General features: G+C 41.8%; 2 protein-coding genes across 3 annotated transcripts in view; both read right to left on the bottom strand.

Moving 5' to 3' along the window:
- The window catches only part of LOC309494472 (T-lymphocyte surface antigen Ly-9-like), an 82716-nt gene that overhangs the window by 25724 nt on the left and 31872 nt on the right, over positions 1–25120 (bottom strand). The window lies entirely within an intron of this gene.
- Positions 451–17518, bottom strand: LOC309494514 (T-cell surface antigen CD2). Of its 2 annotated transcripts, XM_082163937.1 has the most exons (5): positions 17115–17518; positions 15794–16090; positions 15439–15681; positions 5092–5244; positions 451–1018 (listed from the first exon to the last, which is right to left on the bottom strand). In XM_082163937.1, exons 1-5 carry the CDS (start codon positions 17170–17172, stop codon positions 957–959), a joined length of 813 nt encoding a protein of 270 aa, XP_082020063.1. In that variant the 5' UTR covers positions 17173–17518; the 3' UTR covers positions 451–956. The 2 variants fall into 2 exon arrangements, with proteins under 2 accessions (XP_082020063.1, XP_082020064.1); XM_082163938.1 differs by lacking the exon at positions 5092–5244 and having other exon boundaries at positions 17115–17515.

Consider the following 25120-nt stretch of genomic DNA (forward strand, 5'->3'; position numbering starts at 1 on the left):
AGGGTTAACAGAATTACTCTTATGTTTGTAAGGTGTCGAGTGCTGTGGATTATCAGCTAACTGATGCGGTATGTGGTGAGCAAACTCTACCTTCCGTGAACAGAGTATATCAGTCTCTACCTGCCCTGGGTCAAGTTCACTTCTGGTTTGTGGAACAGCTGTTGCATTTTCATTCTCTGATTTTCGAAGAAGTGATGCAATGAGGCACGTTTTCTCCAGCTCCATATTTTTTTTCTCTTGCTTAATGCGGTGCTGGGACTTAATTCTGTATTGAGAAATAAACTCTGTATGAACACACACAGCTTTAAAGTTTAGATGCTTATCCTGACCAAGCATGTGCGGTGTATAAAGCGCATTGTCTTAAAGGGAAATGGTTATCAGTAAAGTGAAAGATATGTGCCCACTAGTGGTATTGTAAATCATGAAAAATTGACTTCAGAAGACTTGGAGTATAGCGCACAAGTTGTAAAGACTTTTTATTAAAGTTAAGCTTATAAATCACCAACTACTTTCTTTCTATGGACAACAACAGTTTGGAAATTCTGCCTAAGACGAAAAAAAGAAATAATAGTTTAGTAATGATAGCTAACAGTTTGGAACAACATGAGGGTGAGTATATGATCGAATGTTCATTTTTATAAAACTCTTTCTTTAATGACACTAAACTACCATCAAAATATGGATTTTAGTCAATGAAAACCATTATAGGAAAGTCCCATATACTATCGCTCAGTCTCATTCCATTGGTCGGTACGGCTCTTGATTCCTCTTGGTTCGGTGCTGTATGTTCCTCGGCCGAGGTAAGCAAGGCGGATCGTCCTTGTGAGGCGGTGGGGTCGAGCATGGATCTGGGCTTTGGGTTGAGTCTGGGTTCGAGGCGGGGTTTGCGGAGATGGGCTGCAGGGTATGGGGTCTTCTTACAGGATGGGGGCCGCCGGTTGCTCTCTAGTGGTCTGTTAGGAGTTGTTTGTACTGGTATGACCTGGGGTAAGTTCTGCTAGCCTGAACTCCTTTTTATCTGGAAAATATCAACAGAATGTTTAGTATTCTGGTAAGTTTGCGTGCACTGGGAATTATATTTTCTCAAATTAATACCAAGTAATGTTAAATCTACATACGGTAGACAGTGAATATGATATATTTGATGATCAGCTATTCTACTCATTTTTGAAAGTGTGGATTCTTAGAAAATGTCTTGGGTTACTTGATTGCGTTTTGAGAACACCTTTGTGTGTGACCGGTTGTGAAGTATGTGTGCAAACATGCCAAGGAACTTAGCCTCAGATAACATCTGACGATGACGTCACTGGAATTGGGGCTTTTTAGAGGCTATAAATAGATGTGAAACAGGTGCGCCTTCAGGTATCACTTTGTCTGAAGAGACGTCTGGAAAAATCCTCAGTGCGGCAATGTAACGCAGCATCTCGTTCCTACTTTTTCAGGGAACAGGGTTACAGTCAAGTAACCAGAGACGTACCCTTTCAAAAGCTTCTCTCAATGCTGCGCTGCTAGCGCTGTGGGAATGAGAATACCAACAGCGCAAGACTGGAAGTGTCTGGACCCCTCACGGTTATGTAGAGTGTGCTCACAAGCTCATGAAAGTTCTCAGACATGAGCTTGGGATGTGGACTCAAGGATATGTGAGCCTTGAGTCACATGAACATCCAAACTATAAAATCTGATGAATGTATGCGGAGAGGACCAGCCTGCTGCATCACATACTTGTTGCAAGGGGACACCCCTTGCCAAAGCTTTGGAGGAAGCAACCCCCCTGGTAGAATGAGCACTAACTCCTAGAAGTGAAGCTAGAGAAAACTGGGTCTGCAAGGCATGCAGTGCACCACCTTCCAAAGACACCCCATTTCCAGGCACCCCACCCCATTTCCAGGCACTAGGACATGGTAGCCCCTTAACTGCTGGAGGAAGTACTTCAGGGCCAGAAATACAGCCATCAATTCGAGGCAATTGATGTGCCAATTGAGATGATGACCTCTCCAGATCCCTTGGGCTGAATGGCCATCTACGACCGCATGCGAAGAATAGCGAATTAACGTCATGGAGGTCCTCAAAGAAGGGGCAGTCGAGCTGTAATCTGTCGAGTAACTTATCATGCACTTTATAATTGCGGGAGGAGCACTCGGAGGTGGTGCTCTCAAAGGCCTTTTATTTTAGATGCCTATTTCACTATTTAATTCCTCATAATTAAATGTAGCCAGAGAACAGCGAGACAAGATATTAATACAAGCATCTAACTTCAAATCAGATGAGTATTTATCATTTAATTCCTCAGCATTAAATGCAGCCAAATATCAACCAGACAAGTAAACACGGTCTAGATGAAAGGTAACACCGCCATGGTGTGGAGCGCAGTACCAGCCTGACTCACTGACTGAAATGCTTATTTTTGGGGGTTTTTTTTATGATGATGCGCTCCAAGGGGAGAGATAGGCCACGATCGTCTCTTCGATCTGAGGCAACATCATATAACCGCGTGCCTTTGCACCTACAATAGTTGAATAGGTCGACGTTGAGGTCATAAAAGACACACAATTTATATATATTTTTATGAACAAGTTAACTCATCATGAAGGCTAACTATAAGCGTTTGGGGGTATCTTGTTCCTGTGGCCAGTCCAGTTGTAACTGAGCGGCAACCTCCCTGTCTCTCTCTTGAAACCAACACGGAAGTGACTTAAACTGCAATTACAGTTTTTCTCAGTCGCTTTGGTGCATTTCTCACATCACTATTTACATTTGCACAACAGTTAATGCAGTTCTCAAAACAATTAGTACAAACTGCAAAACCTAGTTGATAACCTGCAAAAGTGTGTCACTTGCTCAAAATGGATAGCTCATTCCTCAAAAGCAAGTATTCATGTCAATGAAAGTGTCAGTGTCAGCAAGATGAAAAGTCCTGACACCATTGTTTATTAACAAGATAGTCAAATGGCTTTGTCATGTTTTCATTATGACAGTTTACTCTGTAAATGTTTTCCAATGCAAAAAAGTCAGATCTTGGTGACACTACCTGGAAATGCTCAAGACAGCACTATATACTATTTGCACAGCCATTTGAAAAATACAGTAAAGTTACACATTACTGTATTTAGTGAGGAAGACACTGAATATGTATGTTTCACATTTTTACTGCATATGCTCTTTGCAATTCTAATTTGTTCACAGCATTGTGCAAAAGAAAAAATACACCCTTATTTACAATAAACATAAACTCCCTTTGGGTAGAGCTGTGCACAACTGGAAACAATATTGCAGTACATATTGGAACTGAACATACAACATACATAGTACTGTAATCATTCATGCACATCCAGACGTTCCTCTCTGTCTGGCCACATATTTTCATCTACATCACAGCGAATATCATCTCTTGCAATGCAGCGAGGAAAGTATCTCCTCGAGTGGCGATTAAAAAAGATTTAAAAAAAATTGTAAAATTTGCTTGACAGATTTTGACAACTAGTTCAACATTTTTGTATGTAATGACTCAAGCAATGAAACGAGGACTATTGGTTTTATATGGAATGACTATTCAGCATTCACAAGTATAGTTAATTTTGACAGACATGACATAAGCAAATGATAATGTTATAAAACAGCAGAGAGTTGTATGCAAGCAATTGATGCATGACCAAAAGCATTTGCAATTTGTTGGAAGGAATGAGAAACTGCTACTATGATGTGCACAAATTACTAAATGTTGTGGAGGTTGAACTAACTGTTGTGCAAATGTAAATAGTGATGTGAGAAATCCACCAAAGCGACTGAGAAAAACTGTAATCGACTGGCCGCTGGAGGCTGGATGCAAAAGAGAGTCAAATCTGTATCTCCCCCATGTTAAAATGTCCAACTTTACAGCAGAAAAAAAATGTGTTCACAGCCTGGTGCAAAAGTGGTTTTGGTCTATATCTACCTAATTTTGCCTTTCATGACAACTGTGAGGGGGGTGAATTTTTTTTATAACTCATCCGTTTAAATGATATTAAGTCTTAAAGTTCTGCATAATTAAGGGCATGGCCACTTGAGTGACAGGTGGATTGCCGCTGCTGTCACTGCTAGCCGTTTGTCTGTTAGCGTCACGTTACCACAGCTAATCTCAGATGCTGAACTTGCAATCTCTGCCGTGTTTGTGCTTTTTTCGGGATTATTTAAAACAATTTAATACACACATCGACATTATACCTTCGCCCACAGCGTTGGATTCCGTCGTTGTCGAGTATGGAGAGAACAACCAGCGCTGTTTTTCAGTTGTTTTCCTCTGTGAACATGCACTCATGGATGACTGACAATTTCGTTGCTTTTTGGAGTTCAGATTTAAAAACGTCTCTAGATATAGAAGCTACACTCGTTCTGCGTTACCGTTGCTCTCACGGAACAGATGGACTATATATGCTTATTTAACTTTTTAGTGTTAAATAAAAAGTACTGTCAGATGAAATCCTGCAGGTGTCAGTGCTTTCTCACCGTCCATGCAATACATGCATTTTGAATTAGCGCAGATTTCTAGCGCATTTACTTGAACTTCTGAAGTAAATGGACTTAATAAAGCTCTCTATGAACTTGACGTGCGATGCCGCACTGACTGACATCATGCGCATGAATCACTTTCACACGCTCAGAGCAAAATTACTGCATATTACATTTTGTACTTGCCATGCTCTTCCCCCATACACTCAAAGCAGAAATCATGTATATCATTAACAGCAATGGGCCGTAAACAGGGAGGCACGCATCCCCTGATTGTTTGCGACATGATGTTCTTTTTTTTTTCTCTTCCTCACACTGAGAAATTTTCTCCACACCGACAACTGGAATTCCAACTCCTAACAAAGTGGACTGACAGATAAGCACACACACACACAATGCGGTTTCTGAAGACAAAGAAACCTGGAACGTTCAGAAATGTTTCATTTGATTTAAATGACTGTATTTAAGAGTTGGCATTGAAATACGTTGATGATTGTGCCGGGAACTTTTCAAGCTCAACAAGGACAACTACAGCTTCAGTTTGATCTTTTGTTGAAAACGCAAATGCTCATTGATTTATTTAGAGGCGATGGAGACGTTGCTAACCTTGTTGGTGCTTAGTACGTTGCCGACAGCTTCGATACGCACAGAGGATGAGAACACAGATCAGCAGCAGCAGAAGTGCTCCTCCGCCGGCTAGGATGCTTACCATGACCCAGATATCAATGCAAATGAGTTTACTAAGACCTGGATTTGAACCTGTAAGACATGGTCATGAAATCAATAACAGCAGGGCTGGACTGGGCAATGGCATAGCAATACCAGTGTTTCTCACAGGATTTTTGGTAAAACTGTGGTGGGTGGAGCTTGGTTCTTCTAGGGGGGTCCGGGGGCATGCCCCCCCGTGAGAAAATTTTGTGCATTTTAATGTTAAATTCATCAATCTGGTGCACTTTGAGAGTTCAAAATTAAAAGCTCAAACCCATATTCAGTGTGCAAATTAAACGAAAAATTCAAACCTCTTTTAGTTAGTGTCTATTTACATTACACCAACTACATAATAATAGTTATAATATTAATCCAATGACAGTAATATCCATATTTTGTAAAAACAAATGCACTAAAAAATAAAGTAAACTTTCATAATTAGTTTTGTACCAGTTTCTATACTTGAAAGAGATAAGCACATGATCTTTAATTTTGACGCAAACTGCATCAAGCTTTTATTTTGGCGGAAAACATGGTTTACAAACGCCTCTCATTAAATTTCTAGTGAATTGCGGTAATCGTCTTTATATACTGTCTATGTAATCGTCAACTATGCAATGTGGAAATAATCTGTAACTGGGTTATGGGTTCCTACACTCGATCATGACATAGCTTAAGTGTTTTGAAAGTAGTTCTGCTTACTGCAGGCTCTACACTTTCTCATCTCTCTCCTGATCCTCCTCACTATCATCATCATCACTGGAGCTGATGAAGGGCAGAAAACATATATTTTGACACATTTTACAGTGTCTGCTTTAAGGGCCTGGTTCTATTTTTTCACGCTATTTCTCTGCACAATCCTTGCGTTTCTTCTCCATCTCGCAGACTATTTTGACAGATACACACTGACACTGCTGCACGCTCGCTCACTCGTTTAAAGTTGTGATTGGGCCAGCCCAGTGTCAATCAAAAAAAGAACCAATGGGCCGCTGATCTACGTGTTTCATGGGCTGGTCTGTCAGAAAAAAAAAAACTAACACTGACTTTTTTTGACCACTGCATTACACCGGCACAAACCCAGCGCCGCCAATTAAGCAAAACAAAACAAAACGAATGGGCCGCCGATGTACAAATTTTATGGGCCGTTAAAAATAAATAAATAAATAAAAATTATGTATGAGTATGAGATGTATCGGCCCAAAAAGCACGTCGGCCCACCGGGCAAATGCCCGGTATGCCCGATGGCCAGTCCAGCCCTGAATAACAGACAAGTGGATCATTAAAAAAACATCTATTTTTAGCTGCTTAAAATCCTACAATCTGCATCATGGGTAATACTTGTGGTAGATTTTCCCCTACGCACCTGACTTAGGTTGAACCGGGTGTCCTTGACACCTGAAAATATTATACTCAGTTGAGTTACCTCTGAACGCACGGGTTGACGCCTATAAGACGCAATCCAACCCCGCCTAAGAGCATCACAAAGAGTCGAACGACGTCTCGCTCCCTATTGACACTATCACTTGGGAAAAAGGTCTTTAGTTTCTAACCTGTACCTTGTTCCGCTAAGGCGCTAACTAACTTGCTGCAGCAATAATAACAGACAGACTTCAGTTAATGTCCTTTAAATGCTTTAATCACGGGCGGGAGATCTCAGAGAAGTTCTCCAGAGCATCTCACCCAAAAAGAAACATACATCAGGTTCCCTTTCAAGGGAACTCGCGTTGCGTCGAATTGACGCTATGGGGAACGCTTTGCGTGATGACGTCTTGAAGCACATGTAAAATCAGTCCAATGGTGTGGCGGAACGTCAGAGGCGGGTGACGTCACGTACCAGGAAGCTATAAAAGCCGGCCCGAAACAGAAAACGAAAGCTTTCTGAGTCTTCAGTTGCGCTCTGTGTGAAATCTGTCTGTATATTTGGTGTTGTCTGTCTATATCATATATATATATATTCAGTATGGCGAGCAAGCAGCAGTTTAGAGTGTGTGTCCATCCCTGCCCGCGTTATTTAACGGGAGGTGATACTCACACTCTTTGTGTTGTTTGTTTGGGTGAGGAGCATGCCCAGTCAGCACTCGAGGGTGGTGACTGTGTGCATTGCGACGCGCTTCCATTGCGTTCGCTCCGATCCCGCTTGGCTCGGTTCAATCCCGATCGCGTTCCCCAGGGCTCGGGTCCCGCCGCTGCCGAGGCACGGCGGCAATCACAGACCTGGGGTTCGCAAATGGATCTATCAGTGGATGTTGAGACGGGCTCTGCCTTATCTCAGCCTCCTTCTGATAGATCCAGTGCCTCTCATCAGGGTGTGGAAGCACGCGTTGCGGTTTCTTCCCCCCCGATGGAGGCACCAATACTGCAATTGTCCAGCTCTGAGGAGTTGGACGTTGTTAGTATTGACGCTGAGTCTGAGGATTCGCCACCTCAGTCTCATGCGTTTGAAGAATTGCTTGATGTTATCACTAGAGCTGTCGAGCGATTATCTATTGAGTGGCCAGAAGATAGGCAGGGCGCTCGTTCGAAAAGCAAGCTCGACGAACGTTTCCTGCCATCTCGTGCACAGCCTCAGTGCAGAAGCCTTCCGTTTTTCCCCGATCTCCACACCGAGGTGTCGAGATCGTGGGGGAAACCAGTGTCATATCGAGTGTATACTGCACAAACATCACACTATTCATCCATTCACAATTATAAAAAGCATGGTTATGGGGAGATGCCGAAGGTGGAAGAGACGCTCGCGAGCTATCTCTCTCCAGCAACGGCATCTTCTCTGAAGGCTCCTGCACTTCCATCCAAGCCAGTAAAAGTTACATCTTCCCTGGTTCATAAAGCTTATGCCGCCGCCGGTCAAGCTGCAGCGTGTTTACATACAATGTCCATAATGCAGGCTTACCAGGCTGAGTTATTGGGTGATTCTGAGGATGGTGGGGGTATTAGTGCTGATACGGTGTCTGAACTGCGTAGAGCCACATATTTGTCTCTCAGGGCCACCAAGGAGACGGCTAAATCCATCGGCCGCTCTATGGCAGCCCTGGTGGCCACTGAGAGGCATCTGTGGCTCAACTTAAGTGACATAAAGGACAAAGAAAAACATGTTCTTTTAGATGCACCAGTATCCACGCAAGGGTTATTTGGAGACGCAGTTAATAGTGCTGTAGCGAAGTCACAAGAAGCTTCAAAACAGGCAGCTGCACTTCAGAAACTTCTCCCCCGCCGTTCTTTCTATGAGGCTGCTGAGCGGGAGCAGCCTCACTCCTCTAAAAAGAGCGCTGAGCACCGCGCCACTCAGAAACAGAGCGTTTCCTCCCGTGCTCCCCCACAAAAATCTCGGGGACACGGAGGGCGCTCTCAAACCCAGCAGTCTTTGAGGGGTAAAACGGATCTGCGGACCGTTATTACCGCCAAGAAGGCTGCTGGGAAAAAGTCCTGATGTCTGAGGGCTCAGGACAAATGAGGGTGTTCCCCCCCCGAAGCAGAGCGGTTAACACCTCTTTTCACGGTGCCCGTCTCTCTTCGGTGCCCTCAGGGGACCGTTCTGCCAACCCTGCCGCCTCCGGTGTTACAGGGCGCAGCGGTCTCCGGCGAGCACATATCTCAAGGTCCACCCGGAAACGTAGTGGCCTCGGGATGCCCGCCCCCTCTGAGGAGGGTGCTAGAGCAGTCTGTTCGGTCGTTCCCTGCCGGTGCGCCGTTACAGGGCGACGAACCGACTACTCAACAGCAACACAATCCAGAAACCAGTCTCGAGAGGCTGGTACCTCTAGTAGAATCTTTGACAGCGTGGAAGCTACTGTCAAATGTTTCTCGTTGGGTCCTGCAGACCGTGGGAAAAGGGTATCAGATACAATTCTAGAAACACCCACCTCGGTTTATGGGGGTCCTGCCCACAGTGGTGGGCCCCGAGCAGGTTCTGGTTATGGAACAGGAAGTAAACACTCTGTTAGAGAAAGCGGCCATAGAATATGTACCTCCCTCCAACAGGGAAACCGGGTTTTACAGCCGGTACTTCATAGTTCATGAACTACATCGACGATTGGTTGATTTTAGCTCAGTCGCATCAGATGGCGGTTCAACATCGAGATGTTGTTCTCGCCCATATGAAAGAGTTGGGGTTACGGCTGAACGCCGAGAAGAGTGTGCTTTCTCCTTTTCAGAGGACCACTTTTTTAGGCGTGGTTTGGGATTCAGTGTCGATGCAGGCGCGCCTGTCACCGCCACACATAGATTCCATCCTTGCAGCTGTGAAAAGTGTAAAGCTAGGCCAGCTACTCACTGTCAAACAGTTCCAGAGACTGTTGGGTCTCATGGCAGCAGCTTCCAACGGGATACCTTTTGGACTACTGCACATGAGACCCCTGCAGTGGTGGCTCAGGACCAGAGGGTTTTCCCCGAGGGGCAACCCATTTCGCACAATCAAGGTCACGCGGCGATGCCTACGTGCCTTGGTTATGTGGAAGAAACCTTGGTTCCTGTCCCAGGGCCCAGTGCTGGGAGCTCCTTGTCGTCGCAAACTGCTAACGACGGATGCTTCCCTCACGGGTTGGGGAGCGATCCTGAGGGTCGCTCATCTCAAGGTCTGTGGGAAGACCATCATCGTTCCTGGCATTCTATAGCCTAGAGATGTTAGCTGTCTTCCGGGCTCTGAGGAGCTTTATCACAGGTCTCAGGGGACACCATGTGTTAGTACATACGGACAACACGTCGGTAGTCGCCTATATCAACCACCAAGGGGGTTTGCGCTCGCGCCCATTATCCAATCTGGCACGCCATATCCTCTTGTGGTCCCAGGGGAAGTTGCTGTCTCTCAGGGCAGCCTACATCCCCGGGGTACAGAATATAGGAGCAGACACTCTGTCGAGACAGGGGCCGAGGCCCGGGGAATGGAGGCTCCACCCCGAGGTGGTGGAGCTGATATGGAGGGAGTTTGGCCAAGCACAAGTGGATCTGTTTGCGTCTCGAGAGACGTCTCACTGTCCACTTTGGTTCTCCCTCACGCATCCAGCTCCTCTGGGACTGGATGCTATGGTACAGACGTGGCCGAGGCTACGTCTGTACGCCTTTCCCCCAGTTGCTCTGCTCCCGGGAGTTCTGGAGAGAGTTCGCAGGGACCGGGTTTGCCTGCTTTTTATAGCCCCGCGCTGGCCGGGCAGAGTATGGTTTCCCGATCTTGTGTCCCTCCTTGACGGGCATCCTCTGGAGCTTCCTGTCAGGAGGGGCCTTTTGTCCCAAGCAGGGGGCTCAATATTTCACCCCCGCCAGAACTGTGGAACCTGTGGGCTTGGCTTCTGAGGGGGCCCAGCTCATAGAGTCAGGTCTCTCAACTGAGGTTGCTGAGACCATTCTACAGTCCAGAGCTCCCTCCACGAGGAAACTTTATGCCCTGAAGTGGAGAGTTTTCACTTCTTGGTGTAGTGACCGTCGGTTGGATCCAGTCAACTGCCCAATTGGTACAGTTCTGGAGTTCCTGCAGGACCGGTTCACTGCAGGTCTGACCCCGTCCACTTTAAAGGTTTATGTGGTGGCCATAGGTGCTTACCACATTCCTTTGGGTGGAATGTCTGTGGGGAAAGACCCTTTGGTATTTCGTTTCCCTCGTGGCACTTGGAGGTCCTCCTCCCTTTCGAAAAGCGGATCAGGAGGCGAATAATTTGCTTTGCCCTGTTCGGGCATTAGACACATATGTCCACAGAGCTGCCCTGTGGCGTAAGAGTGATCAATTGTTTGTTTGCTTTGGGTCCCCTAACAAAGGGGGTCCAGTGTCTAAGCAAAGGATGAGCAAGTGGGTGGTCGAGGCTATCTCACTTGCTTATGAGGCGGCTGGACAGCCTTCTCCTTTGGCTGTCCGGTCGCACTCTACTAGGAGTATGGCGGCCTCTAAGGCCCTTATATCAGGAGTATCTTTACAGGACGTTTGTGATGCGGCAGGCTGGTCCTCACCGCACACCTTCGTCAGGTTCTACTCTTTAGACCTAGACTCTACTCCAGGGTCTCAGGTTTTGTCTTCCTAGTGCTGCGCAATTGATTTCACACAGGACAGACATTTGTAGCTATGGTGGCGTTGGTATAGACGTTCCCCATAGCGTCAATTCGACGCAACGCGAGTTCCCTTGAAAGGGAATGCCTCGGTTACGACTGTAACCTCGGTTCCCTGAAGAGGGAACGAGCGTTGCGTCACCTTGCCATATCTCCTTCATGCCTGTCAGCACGACTTCAGACTCTACGAAGCTTTCGTTTTCTGTTTCGGGCCGGCTTTTATAGCTTCCTGGTACGTGACGTCACCCGCCTCTGACGTTCCGCCACACCATTGGACTGATTTTACATGTGCTTCAAGACGTCATCACGCAAAGCGTTCCCCATAGCGTCAATTCGACGCAACGCTCGACCCCTCTTCAGGGAACCGAGGTTACAGTCGTAACCGAGGCGTTTTATAGGATAAAGACAGACACATCAAAATAGAATCAGCATGACTAATATGTCACGTTCTATCAATATGATTGGTTAAATTGATAAAGCAAGCATAATATTTCCTGGTTCTGTTCAGAATCCTAGCGGAAGTGTTCTGTATGAGCTGCAACTGTCTTATGGTATTTTTGGGAAGGCCAGTGAGGAGTCCATTACAATAATCCACCCTGCTGGTGATGAAAGCATGCACAAGTTTCTCTAAGTCTTGTTTGGAAACAAAGCATCTAATTCTTGCAATATTTTTGAGATGATAGTATGCTGATTTAGTTATTGCTTTGACATGACTACTGAAACTAAGGTCTGATTCTAGTGTCACACCAAGATTCCTGACTTGATTTTTTGTTGTTTGACCCCTAGAGTGAAGGTATGCGTTCACCTTGAGAACTTCATCTTTGTTTCCAAACGTAATGACTTGAGTTTTGTCTTTGTTTAACTGAAGAAAGTTTTGGCACATCCAACTGTTGACTTCATCAATGCATCGGCACAGGGAGTCAATGGGGCTGTAATCGTTAGGCGATAGGGCTAAGTACAGCTGTGTGTCGTCTGCATAGCTGTGGTAAGCAATTTGGTTCTTTCTCATTATTTGGCTCATTGGGAGCATATACAGGTTGAACAGGAGTGGCGCAAGAATTGAGCCTTGAGGGACTCCGCATGTCATGGATGTCCACTCAGACTTATGGTCTCCTATACTCACATAATAACCTCTCCCATCTAAGTAAGACCTGAACCATTTTAGGACTATCCCAGAAAGCCCCACCCAGTTTTCCAGCCTGTCAAGAAGTATATTGTGATCTGTTAGTGACATCAGCAAAAATATCTAAAATCTTCGAATAAACATTGTAAAGGGTTAATAGTTCAGTTGATCATAACATAAATACAGACAAAAAACAGAACGTTCTGGTACATTGTCCAAGGTTACATTATTCAAGGTTACATTGTGTCAAAAAATTGTCAGAAGGTTAGATCTAAAAAAGGAAGTAAGATTTATTTTGTTATTTTGTAAGATCTAGAATGGGAAGTCAGGTAAAAGTTAGTCATAACATTAGACCCAAATAGGAAGTCAGGTGAAAGTTTATAATTAGGTTAAAGAAATCTAAAGTCAGATTTTTGTAGTTAGTAACAGAATTAGTTCCAAAAACTAGTTTACTATCTTTTCTATTAAAAATCTGTCACATACTGTAAGATCCAACATTATTTCATGAGGGGGTCAAATGTTTGGACACACTTCATTGAATTTGCTCTTAATTAACTTTAAAAACAATTTGAGCTGAAAACTTTTTTTTTGTAGGTGAATATAGTTGATGTGTGAATGTATACTGTGATGGATTTTTTAATTAATCATAACTAACATTTATTTTTCTTGCAGGATGTCTAAATATATATCTATATAAATATATATACTCGTGACTTTGAGTAACAAAGTGAAGTAATTAAGAAATACAGATTTGCTGTAACAGAAGGGTTTTCTGAATTATACATGAAGTACATATTGTAGAAAATCTATGTAATGAATCATGTCAACTTTGCCATGCTTCTAATCTATAAAAACTGTTGTACTCTTTTTGGTGGAGGGATTCTCTCTCAAGGATTGGTCTGAGGTCCTCCGGCCGTGATTGCATGTTGCATACTGTACTTGATGATGCTTTTACGTCACTATCCAAATGTGTTGTGGTAGAAATTCCCCTACACACTAGCCTAGAAATCTAGACGCACCCTAGCGGCAGCAAAATTTATTTTGCAGCCAGTGTGGTCTAGCAACTCTCCGTTGACTTTCGAGCTTGAAAAACCAAACTCAGGTCAGGCCAATCACATCGTGTATAGAGTAGGCGGGGCGGGCTTAACATAATGACGACAGAGTTGCGACGGTTCCCCGCTACTTGAAAACAAAGAATGGCTGCTGCTGGCGAACAGTCTTTCGAATCGGCTTTGGCCGCGACTCTGGAGGACTTGGAGTTAAGCTTTTCTTTGAGAAAAGAGCAAAGAACGGCACTTAGTTAATTTTTAAAAAAGGAAGATGTGTTCGGAGTTTTGCCGACTGGATACGGCAAAAGTTTAATATACCAACTAGCCTTCTTCGTTGCTCTGATTGGTTGAAGCGCTATCCTATTGCGTGCAGAGGGATCTTGAGAGACAACCGTTTATCCTGCCCCTCGGATTGAGCCGTGCCAATGGTGAGTTGCCAGACCTAACATCTTGATGTAGGTCTGGCTTGCCAGGCTACCTACACACCTGACTTAAGTTAAACCGTAATCTAAAGTATTAAATCTACAGTATTACCCAATACAGTACCAAGTTAACCTTATTTGGGTTGTATTTTCTCTTACTTTGTATAGTCTTTTTCCTTGTAAAGATGAGGGAATGTCAAGCATGTTGGCAAAATCAAATACCATTGAGTCTGAATGAACACAAGCATTTCTGTTCCCTCCCCTTTTTGTTATTGGTTGCTGTGTTTCTCCCCTCTGTTGTTGGTTTCTTCCTGTTTTTTTTCCCGCTCTCTGCTAGCTTTAAGTTTAAGTAGCTTCAAGTTCAGAGGATGTCTTACCTGATCTAAATAGTACCAGTCCGGACAGAAGAGAAAAGGAAAGTACGTCACGTGACATACACCTTACATACACGTAGAATTACCATTGTTAAAAACACTAGGGAAGGAGCGTGTGCAACTATGAGTACGTTTTTGTTTGGTTAGTTAGTGAAGTTTTAGTTTACTGCGTGTTAAGCGCTGAAGAATCCTTTATTTTCTGTTTTTGTTTTTAGTTAGTTTAGAGAGTTGGGGATTAGTTAGCGTGTGTTTTGGTTTTGTTATTTTGTTTGTTTAGCACCGCTTATCTTCTTTCTCTCTGTGAATTATTTCAATGATCATTTTTCATTATTTTTGCTTAAATTGTATATAGCTGTAAATAAGTTTGTTTGTTTTCATTTATGCTAAGTGTAATGTTCGTATTGAAAATAAAGCGAACCACCTGCTTGCAGTTATTTGTTGTCTTTGAGTCATTCGCCCACAGTACTTCCCAGAGACCAAAAACTATAGGAATGTGTTTTAATTTTATGATGTACGTCTTCCTCATACCTCTATGCCATCAGGGGACGTAACAACAACCTTTGACATCAACACAAAGGAAACTTTTTCTTCTGTTCATTTTATCTGTTAACTTTTTTTGGTGACTACATAATTCCCAGACTTGTGTCATTTCATGGTTTCCATGACTCTGATGTTAAATAAAGAACACTATTGAGTGTTTGTGCTGCCTTAATTTTAAGTTATATTCAACTTGAATTGTGAAACTGTATTAAGTGACAACTTGGATATTTGAGTTATCTCAGCAAGTTCATTCTAGGGAAGTTATTCTAATGCTTAATTTTAAGTTGTGATAGCTAATTGTGAATAAATGAGTGTGTCCACACTTTTGACCTATCTTCAGTAAGTTCACAGTTTACCACCATTTTGCGGTTACGCACCAAAATACGGTTATTTTACTGTCATAGATTCATGATTGAAGGTCAGCAGCAAAAACAGGAAATGGGCCAGAAACCAGTTCATATACTTTATGAGACTAAAGTGAAACCGCAAAAAGTCACTCAGACAGTTTACAGACATGTTTATTTTTAACATCAATATTTCATTTCAGATATGTTCAAAACTCTTAAAGGTCATGATTTAGATGTTTTATCTTGTCTTTGAGACAACACACACATTTATTTTATTATTTTAAAAGATAAAGATTAAGTAATTATAGCACAAAATCAGAACATTAAGAATAAAAAGCATGTGAAATGAGAAATACTTACATGATACTGTAACACTCTCACTTTTGCCTTTGCTGACAGGATTGTGTGCCTCGCATGAGTACGGTTTATTCTCCTGGACTTCAGTAGATGACAAGAACACCTGAGGTTTATTTACGTTCTCGATAATTTTGTCTTCTTTATACCAGGATAGTGTCAGATCTTCTCTTTTTCCGATGTCACAGATGAGAGTCGCATTCCCATCTTTTGTGCAGCTGATCTTCACAGCAGGTTTAGGGGCCTTTTCTGTAACAGAAACATGGTGGTTATTTCCTAATACTGTAACTACTATAGAAATATACAGTCTGATTTTGTTATTATTATTGTGTTGGAAGGGTAGAAATATTTGTCATCTTACCATATACTTTAATTTCCACTTCTCCTCTACCAATCTCTGAACCAGCATCATTAAATGCGTTGAATGTATATTTGCCCGTGTCCTTCAGACTAACACTTGAAAATTTCAATGATCCATCTTCTTCCATAGATACACCTTCAGACTCTGCTTTGATAGCCCCACCTTTCCTGCGAATAACGGTGCCGTGTGTGTCATGGACCCATCTAATCTCAGGAGGTTTCTCATTGTTTCTTGTTGTCAGCTTAATGATGCAGGACGTTCCCACTAGTAGATCTTTTCCACATGTCTCTGTTGAGACTATAATGAATAAAATTAGATTAGAATTTAATAAAACTTAACGGTTCAACTGCTCATGTTTGGTTCACTATGAGGAAAAAGCATAAAAACAGAGAATGAATAATTCTCAGGGTGAGTTTCTTTTTAAAAGTCAATTTCGGTTCAGACACTAACTTTAGACAACACAGTTCAATATTATATTCCCGCATTATATACACACACTGACTCCTAACAACAACAGGATCTTTCATCACACTGTACGGGGTAAGTTGTCACAAACGGGGATTTGCGTAAGTGCCTAATAAATCAGAACTTAAACAGTAAAATTATTATAAAAACAGCTGAAAGGTAAAAGGTAACTTAAAAATACCAAACCATTGTTATGGCCAACAGAACTTAAAGTTGTGTAAAATTACAGCACAATATGCCCTGACCTGACATTTATATATCTATAAAGAAACCGTTCTTATTTAAAATCTGCCTTTGTTATATAATGACAAAAAAATGATATGATACTGAAGCTTCACAAATTCTTATAATTTCAGACTGTTTTGATCTAGATGTTTGAAATCAACAAAGATTTTTTTCCACTTCAAAGAACTTTTTGTGGAATGGAAAGATTCCATCGATGTTTGAATGTTCTTCAGAAATATAAAGTCCAATAACCCTTTATTGTAACACTATAATTTGACTACATATCTAAATGTTCGACTTTCTGTGAGTGTCTTCTATTAAAGACCGACACGAACAAACAGTCATTGCATACAGTATGTATAGTATAAGTGCATTTGTTCAAGTGGCCACTATAAAAGTGCATGTGTTGCTTTAAGGACATATTATTCTTGAAACTTAAAAATGCCTTAACTGTATTTTTTTCTGACAATTTAGATGTTACAATATGATTTATAATATTGAGTTGGTATAAAATAATGCAGTATGCATGAAAACAAATGCATTCTTAACATCCTTTGATCACAACTTTTGATCTCAACTACATAATATATATTTACAAAATATATAAGAAAAACGGGAAGTCAGAACCTACCAGAGCGTGCAGCGAAACCACAGAGGAATAAAAATAAGAGATTGTACTGGCAGCCCATTGCTCTTCTGAACACGTTCCAGAAACTTTTTCACAATCAACTGGGAGGAAATCCAATAGTATCAGCAAAACCGCAGTTTCAGAACTAGAAGTGATGGGCGGGGTTTCGCCTTCTTCTGTTAAATATAGGCTATGTCTGCGTTCGAAACCGTACTTGATACTTCCCTATATAGTAGGGGGAAAGCAGTAGGCGAGCGAATAAGTATGTCCGAATCCTTAGTATCCATAAAAGAGTAGGCGAGAATTATCTTTCCTGAGCTGAATCCTGGAAATGGTGCCATGGATGAGACCCTCCATCACTCCACCCGCCCTTATTGCCTCAGATTGTGAAGCCAAGCAACAACCTCAGGCACAAAAGGCACGGCTCACCTGCACAAGCACCAGCTTGTTATCGGCAAGTTAAAACCCCTTACCTGTCAGGGATCACTGGTGATCCTGGATTATTTTAGTTCAAAATATGTTTGAGCTTATATATCTCAATATTAATAACAGTCTGGTTAATTTTGAGTCTTGAACTATAAACTCTCAAGGGTTGGCTTTCTAAATGTATGTGTGTTATGTTTCTATTCAGAATTACTTATGAGCAGTAACCTTTTTATTTTGGGCATTTCATGTATGCAGCACTTGCCAAAATTGGGGGTGATGAGGAATTAAAGGCTCTCTCTACTATTCTTCTCTCACGGGAGTGTTTGCAGTTGAGACGAGTCTCACAGATTCTGTACAGGCTCTCTGTATGAGGTGATGAGGCAGACGGTGCTCTCAGGCAAAGATAGCCTCGATGTCCCTTTCCCATCCATGATCAGATCCCAGTCTGACTGCAGCAATGAGGGACATGATGGACGGCAGAGACAGGTGAAGGTGGGAACGGTGGTCAGCTGAAGAATGAGAACTGCTGTGTTGAGATGGCAGTAAGATGTGGGGTTCACCTCCTGTAAATATGTGATTGTTAGAACAATAAGTATGAATAAATGGAACACCTGTACATACATTAATGCAACACATGAAACAAAGCTTTATTCATACTTATTGTTCTAACAATCACACATTTACAGGTGGTGAACCCCACATCCTACTGCCATCTCAACACAGCAGTTCTCATTCTTCAGCTGACCACCGTTCCCACCTTCACCTGCCTCTGTATTGTCAAGCATGGGTTTGCATACATCATAATATAAGATTATATACACAGGGGGGAAAAGCACAATGACAAGGATAAATATCTTTGAATAATTCATCATAATACATAAAAAAATATTTATTTTTATTTTTTTTGTGCTATTTATAAGCCTGAGGGATAATACGAGAGTTAAATCATATATATAAAAAATGGTTATAAATGGTTAAACCATGGAGATTTAAGCGACTTTTGCTTGTGGGCGGAGAAATTTAACAACATATTCAAGAGATAACGATTTGGGGGTTTCGTAATAAAAAATAATATCTTTAAGAATAAAACTGTGGGTCACATTAGTGGGTTAAAAATATGCGAGCCGCATATTCAAAAAATCAACCCATAATTTATTGGTTATACTACAATCACAAAATAAAAGGGCAGCTGTTTCTTCAAGACCACAAAATGAGCAAGTTTCGTCAATATCAAGATATTTAAACCTGTCGTTCATATCTTTTAAGTTGTTGCACTTGTGATATTGGCGTACGTCATATGTCAACATGGCGGATGATGTACGGCTCGCATTCATACTTAACGAGATCTGGCTGTAAAGTACCTACTCTTTTAGCGCTCGTTAAGTAAGTACTTATTGAAATTAGGTACCTACTCAGTGAGTATGCGGTTTCGGACGCAACCTAAGCTAGCCTGGGAAAACCTGTTTTACTGTCTATGGGGAAAACCCAGATGGACTTCCGGCAAATTTGAGATTTGCTCTGCAAGTCAGTATGGCCAAGAGCCCATTCAAGGCTCATTTCCAATTTTTCCAATTTTTCCAAATCGAGGCACCAATCACAAACGTTGAGGCGGGCTTTACACGATGACGATCGCTCTGATTGGTTTTAGGTCTATCCAATTGCGCCTAGAGGCATTTGAGCGACGTTTGTTGGTGACGCCCCTTTGGAAATGGACTGTGAATGAAGCTTCCCCAGACCCACTCTCAGTAGAAGGGTCTGGTGTCAACCAGGCTAAGGCTAAGCTGTTTTCACATGGATTTTGATCGGATCTATGTCTACAATAATAAAGTCACTTTTCTGTTTATATATGCATTAGATATCATGATGTATGCTACAATGAGGATTTTATTTTTTAATTACCAGGTTAATGGATAATATTTTATTCATGTTGTTGATATTAAATAGGTCTTTCTGCAGAAATGGCATGTTAACAGTCAACAGTTTTGTGTTTTAAGATAATTTTTTTGTTGTTTGCATGTTTTTATTTTTATTATGAGCCGTTTAAATACGTTTTGTTAAATGTATTTTAACAAAAATATTTGTTTTCATACAGAGACACGTTTCACTTGTTCAGGCTTTGTATTAAATAGTTATTTTTATTTGACATTAAATACGTCACATACTCGCTGTTTAAGTATTATTTGTATCATCATGAACATGAAGGAAATAATACGATCAAATGGGAAACACTTTACAACATGTTACACATGTGTAGGCTATAGTTGTGTCATTGAAGTAACAATAAACTACAGTGTGTGTGTGTGTGTCCATTTACATTAAATCTTCCCATACTCTGTGTCGTTAAGTATAGGCCTATTATTTGTAACGACATGAACGTGAAGGAAATAACACTATCACATATAGGCCATATACAGTCAAATGGGAAACACTTTACCCATGTTACACTTTTATTAATATTATTTGAAATAATAATGGTGTATGGCCATATCCAACATCATGATATCGTATAATGGAAGAGTGATTTTATTTAGAAGTATTGTTGTTAAATATTGTAGACATGGATCCGATCAAAATCCATTTGAAAACAGCTTATATTTAACAAAAAGAAAGTGTATTGCGCAACTATGACTGTTTAAGCCCCGCCCCTCACTTCCGGTTCTGTGGCTGTGGTTGTGGTTCTGTCTCGGGGAAACAGAAATAATTTCCTGTTTGCGATCAGAGAGTTGGTGGTTATGCTGACAGAACCATAAACTGAAGATGTGGGTTAAAGGGATAGTTCACCCAAAAATGAAAATGTTGTCATCATTTACTCAGCCTCATGTTGTTCCGAACCTGTAAGAGTTTCTCTCTTCTGTTGAACACAAAAGAAGATATTTTGAAGAATGTAAGAACCAGACAGTTGATGGACCCCATTGACTTCCACAGTAGGAAAGAAAATACTATGGAAGGAGTGGACTGGTAATCTGGAAGACTGACATGCTTTTTGGGCCGATTATACAGCCCAGAAAACATCGGTGACCCATTATTTTTGTTTTACTTAATTGATGGATCTGGGGTCTTTGTGCCGGTGTTGTGCCGAATTCCGGTGATGCTGCAGCACCCCCTGTTTTCACAGAATTGTAAATGCAACGCACATGTTTGTTCATTAACATTTATAATTTTTTATCATTTAGTAATTTATTTGTAATAAACACTTTAAGTGGGCTATTTAAAAAGTGTTATTTATATGTTAAATTATGTTTTTAAAACATACGCGCAGAGTGTTACGTATTGTGTGTGGGTCGAAAGAATTTGTCCACAGCTGCAAAAAAAAAAACTAAAAAAAAAACCCCAGAGCTACTCCTGAGCGCAAGTCCACTGTCAGTGTTGTGTAAGTTTAGCACTAGGGCTAGGCAGGTTTTTTTGTGTTCATTTCTATATTTCTATTAATATCAGACAATATTTTCACGGTCCGGCCTTTAAGATGTGTTGGATAAATAGCCTACAACAAAATAAAATGATACGACCGAAAAAAAGCACCTAAAAGCTATCACAACGAACCGGCAAAATGAATGATTATGAATATGTAAAATATAGCAGGAGATATTTTAATTGTTTACTAATATGCGTTGCTGTGTCGGCTGGAAAGATGAGGTCCCGGGGGTTGGGAACCCCTGCTTTAAAGGATTAATTTATGTCCCGTTGACCGGTCCATTGCATTACGAATAAAAGCATAATCAATAAAGTCAAAAATGTGATGTGAAGTCAGGTTTGAGTGTGTGCTGTTTGTGATTTGTGTATTTTTTTACTTTAAGACCGGGGTAAAGCAAGGAAAACTACAATTTACCTCAACAAGGCGACATAATGAACAACACTCGTCTCATTCATGGAGGTGGTTATGTGTGACATGCAAGATTTGTTGTATTAAAATTTCAATGCAAAAGAAAAGGCATGAGAGTCGGCTGTTTTTGTCAGTTTTAAGTTTGAATTAAAACATTTTCCGATTTTATTAAAAGTAGGCTACATGGTTAAATATTTTACCACTTGCTTGAGCAACTTAATATATAAATCTATGTAGAAGTAGCATTGAATAATATGTTGTTTAAATTGTGTTTAAACGTCTATTAAATAGTGTATATGTGTCAGGGATCCACCAGATCTGCACACTCCGCCCACTTCTTCACTCTCCCCGGAATACTGATTCACCACACCTGCACCTCATCACCTCATCATTCACTCCCTTTATATACAACCCTTCACCTTCTGTTCAGTGTCTGGTCTCGTCTTTTCATGGACACACAAGACTCACTACCTGTTACTTACCTGATCTACCATCCTGAGATACTCATCTTCATTCTTCATTCTTCATTCCGATCTGCCATCTGCCTTCTCCGTTGATCATCATCCGTTCTCCACTCTGGTTTCCACTCCACCTGCAAAGACATTCATATTACTATTCAGCTAAGTTTTATCTTCATCTCAATTTTGCAGTACCTACTCACCATTGCATCTGCTGGTTTCGTGCTTCTGTTCTCAAACGTTGTTTCTATTTACTCACCTGTTTGAGTTTTCTCTTAACCTGACAATATGTGTACAAAGAGAATCGCAATGCTGACAAACTTTTTTTAAATAAAAGTTGCTGATAACTTCTGTATTTGAAATTAAAATAGTTAGTATGTGTTTGTGGTATAGCCGTGGATCAGTTGAGAAGCACCTGGCTGCATCCTGCAGATTTGGGCGGGGGTGCACCTGGGCCGGGGCTGCACGTTCTCATTGGTTAGTGGCAAAGTGATGACGTCGATCGAGGCGGGGCCGCACCTGGGTCGGGGCTGCACGTCTCTTCCTGCCAACATCTCCCAACATCTCTTCTCATTGGTTAGTGGTGTCATGACGTCGATTCTAGCATGTTTTCATTTCCGCTGTTCATCGCTGCATGGTGAGTACATTACAGGCAAGCTATTCTTTTTTATTTTATTTTTTTTTTTATTTTTTTTGACCATTTTTAATTCTTAAGTGGCGTTTAGTGTGATGTTAAAATGAAGTGTTGTAAAAACGAGATCGGGTAACTTTACTCATCATATCACACAAATAACTAGGGCAGCGTGTGTGTGTGTGTGTGTGTGTGTGTGTATATATATATATATATATATATATATATATACAGTATATACATATATATATATATATACATACATAGTGTGTGTGTGTGTGTGTGTGTGTGTGTGTGTATAGTGTGTGTGTTTGGTTTTGGTGGGATTAGGTTCTAGTGTTAAAACAAGGCCCTTAAAAAGAAATACATTGGCAAAACTGACCCAGGAGAAGAAATCTAGGATTTAAGAGTTAATAGTAACAATATACAAAGTTATATTGTAGGAAAACATTTTTCTATGAATAAATTGATTAAATGTATTTTGATATTATTGCTATTAATAAGTATACATTTATTTAATTGAACATGAAACTACATTCAATGGTAATACAAATTCAACAAAACTCCTTGAAAGTAGGGTTTGTTTTATCTATTGCATACTGTTACTTATACTGCTATACAGTATATGCACTGTCCAATCCTGCTGCTGGAGGGCAACTGTCCTGTAGAGTTTAGCTCTAACCCCAGTTAAACACACTTGAACCAGCCAATCAAGGTCTTACTAGACATAGCCTACTAAAAACGTCCAGGCAGGTCTGTGGAGTCAAATTGGATATATACTCTGCAGGACAGTGGCCCTCCAGGAGTGACTTTGGACACCCCTGCACTAGAGTAATAAAATAATAAAACATTTTATGCTAATTCTGATGCTCTATACATCCTTCTCTTTGCAGATCCTTGGCATTGTCATCCCCATTTATATTCCCCGTGTACCACTTTTGCTATTTTACTTTATATTATTTTTTGTTTTGCTGTGTTAATTATTCTCTAACTCTTACTAGTCCTCCATCTCTCTCACCTATTTTTTGTTGTTGTTTATTTTATAACTCAAAGGCTCTTTTAAGAGCCCCCCCCCCCCCCCCCCCCCCCCTGCAAAAATGCACACAACTGTGTTAAGCAAGGGGGAGTGTGAGCAGTAGTAGTAAGTAGTAAGACTGTAGTAGTAAGTGCCCATTCTGCCAGTATACCAGCATGCCACAGCTGATGTATTACCACATCAAAAATCACTTTCAGTGGGCAGTGCAACATCATGGTGAGTTTAACAGTGTTGCTTATGTCACTTTATTTAGTTTATAATATAGTGACGAACCAGCCAATAATGCTCTGTGCATGCTTCTGATTTCATTGCTTTTGAATTTGTAATATAGTGTTTAATTTTAAGGCTCAGGTAAACTTCATTTTCTGCATTCCACACAGTCACAGTTTGAGTGTGCAAACATCCAAAAGCATATTCCATTTACCATGGGTCTTTGTTGCTCAAATCACAAAAATGTGCTTGCACTCCGTTCCCTGTGCGCTATTAACTCTGACTCTGACTGGGCTAGAATAAGCCAGTCGTCCAGATAGTTCAGTATTCGCATTCCCCGTTGTCTCAGGGGAGCGAGCGCTGCATCCATGCACTTCGTGAATGTACAGGGTGCTAAGGACAGACCGAACGGCAGGACGGTATACTGATAGCTCAGACCCTCGAAGGCGAATCGCAAGAAAGGCCTGTGATGGGGTGCTATCTGGACCTGAAAATATGCGTCTTTCAGATCCACAGACATAAACCAGTCCCTCGGGCGAATTTGCGCGAGAATCTGACTGGTCGTGAGCATTTTGAACGATCTCTGCATAAGGGCTTTGTTCAGCCGTCTGAGATCTAGGATGGGTCTGAGACCGCCATCCTTCTTTAGAACGAGGAAATATCTGCTGTAAAAACCTGACTCGCTCAGTGTGTGAGGGACGGTTTCTATGGCTCGTTTCTCTAACAGTTTCGCAATCTCGGCGCAAAGTAGGTGTGCTACTTCGCTGTTCACCGTGGTTTCGACCCTGGCTCGGAAGCGAGGGGGTCTGCGAGCGAACTGTAGTGAATAGCCTTGTTCTACCGTGTTCAGTACCCATTCTGACATGCCCGGCAGCTCCCTCCATGCCTTTATGTGAAAGGCTAGAGGGAGAATAACGCGCGGGCTGTTGTCGCTGTGTGTGTGTGGCACATATCTCACAGCGCCTGAGAGAGAGCGCGCGCTCATGGACATAACACAGCTCGTGTCTGGTAGAGGGTGATTTACACACGGGACACGTTTTGTGTTTATTGACGGGGGCTCTGAATGAGTGCTTATCACAGAGCAGCCCGTGTTTGTGTGAAGGGATGAGCGCTGTACAGCGGGCACCTCTTCCACATTTGAAACACACACGGCGTGAGCCGAGTTTATGGATATGGGCCGTGAATGAGTGTGAATCACTGAACCGGCCGTGTTTGTATGTAGGCGCGAACAGTGTGGAGTGGGCACATGACCTGCATTTATAACACCATCGGCGTGAGCCGGATAAACAGACAGAATGCTCTTTCTGTGATATATTTGGGCGGCCGGAAAAACGGCCTTTGGGTACAGGCGAGCGTGTTGTGTAACGGGCTCGTTGGCTGTGAAATACACATCTCCGGTCACCTCCTCTGAGGGAACTGTGAGAGCGA

The sequence above is a fragment of the Leuciscus leuciscus genome (genome assembly GCF_965113295.1).
Source record: "Leuciscus leuciscus genome assembly, chromosome: 3".
In the NCBI taxonomy this organism is placed as follows: domain Eukaryota; kingdom Metazoa; phylum Chordata; class Actinopteri; order Cypriniformes; family Leuciscidae; genus Leuciscus; species Leuciscus leuciscus.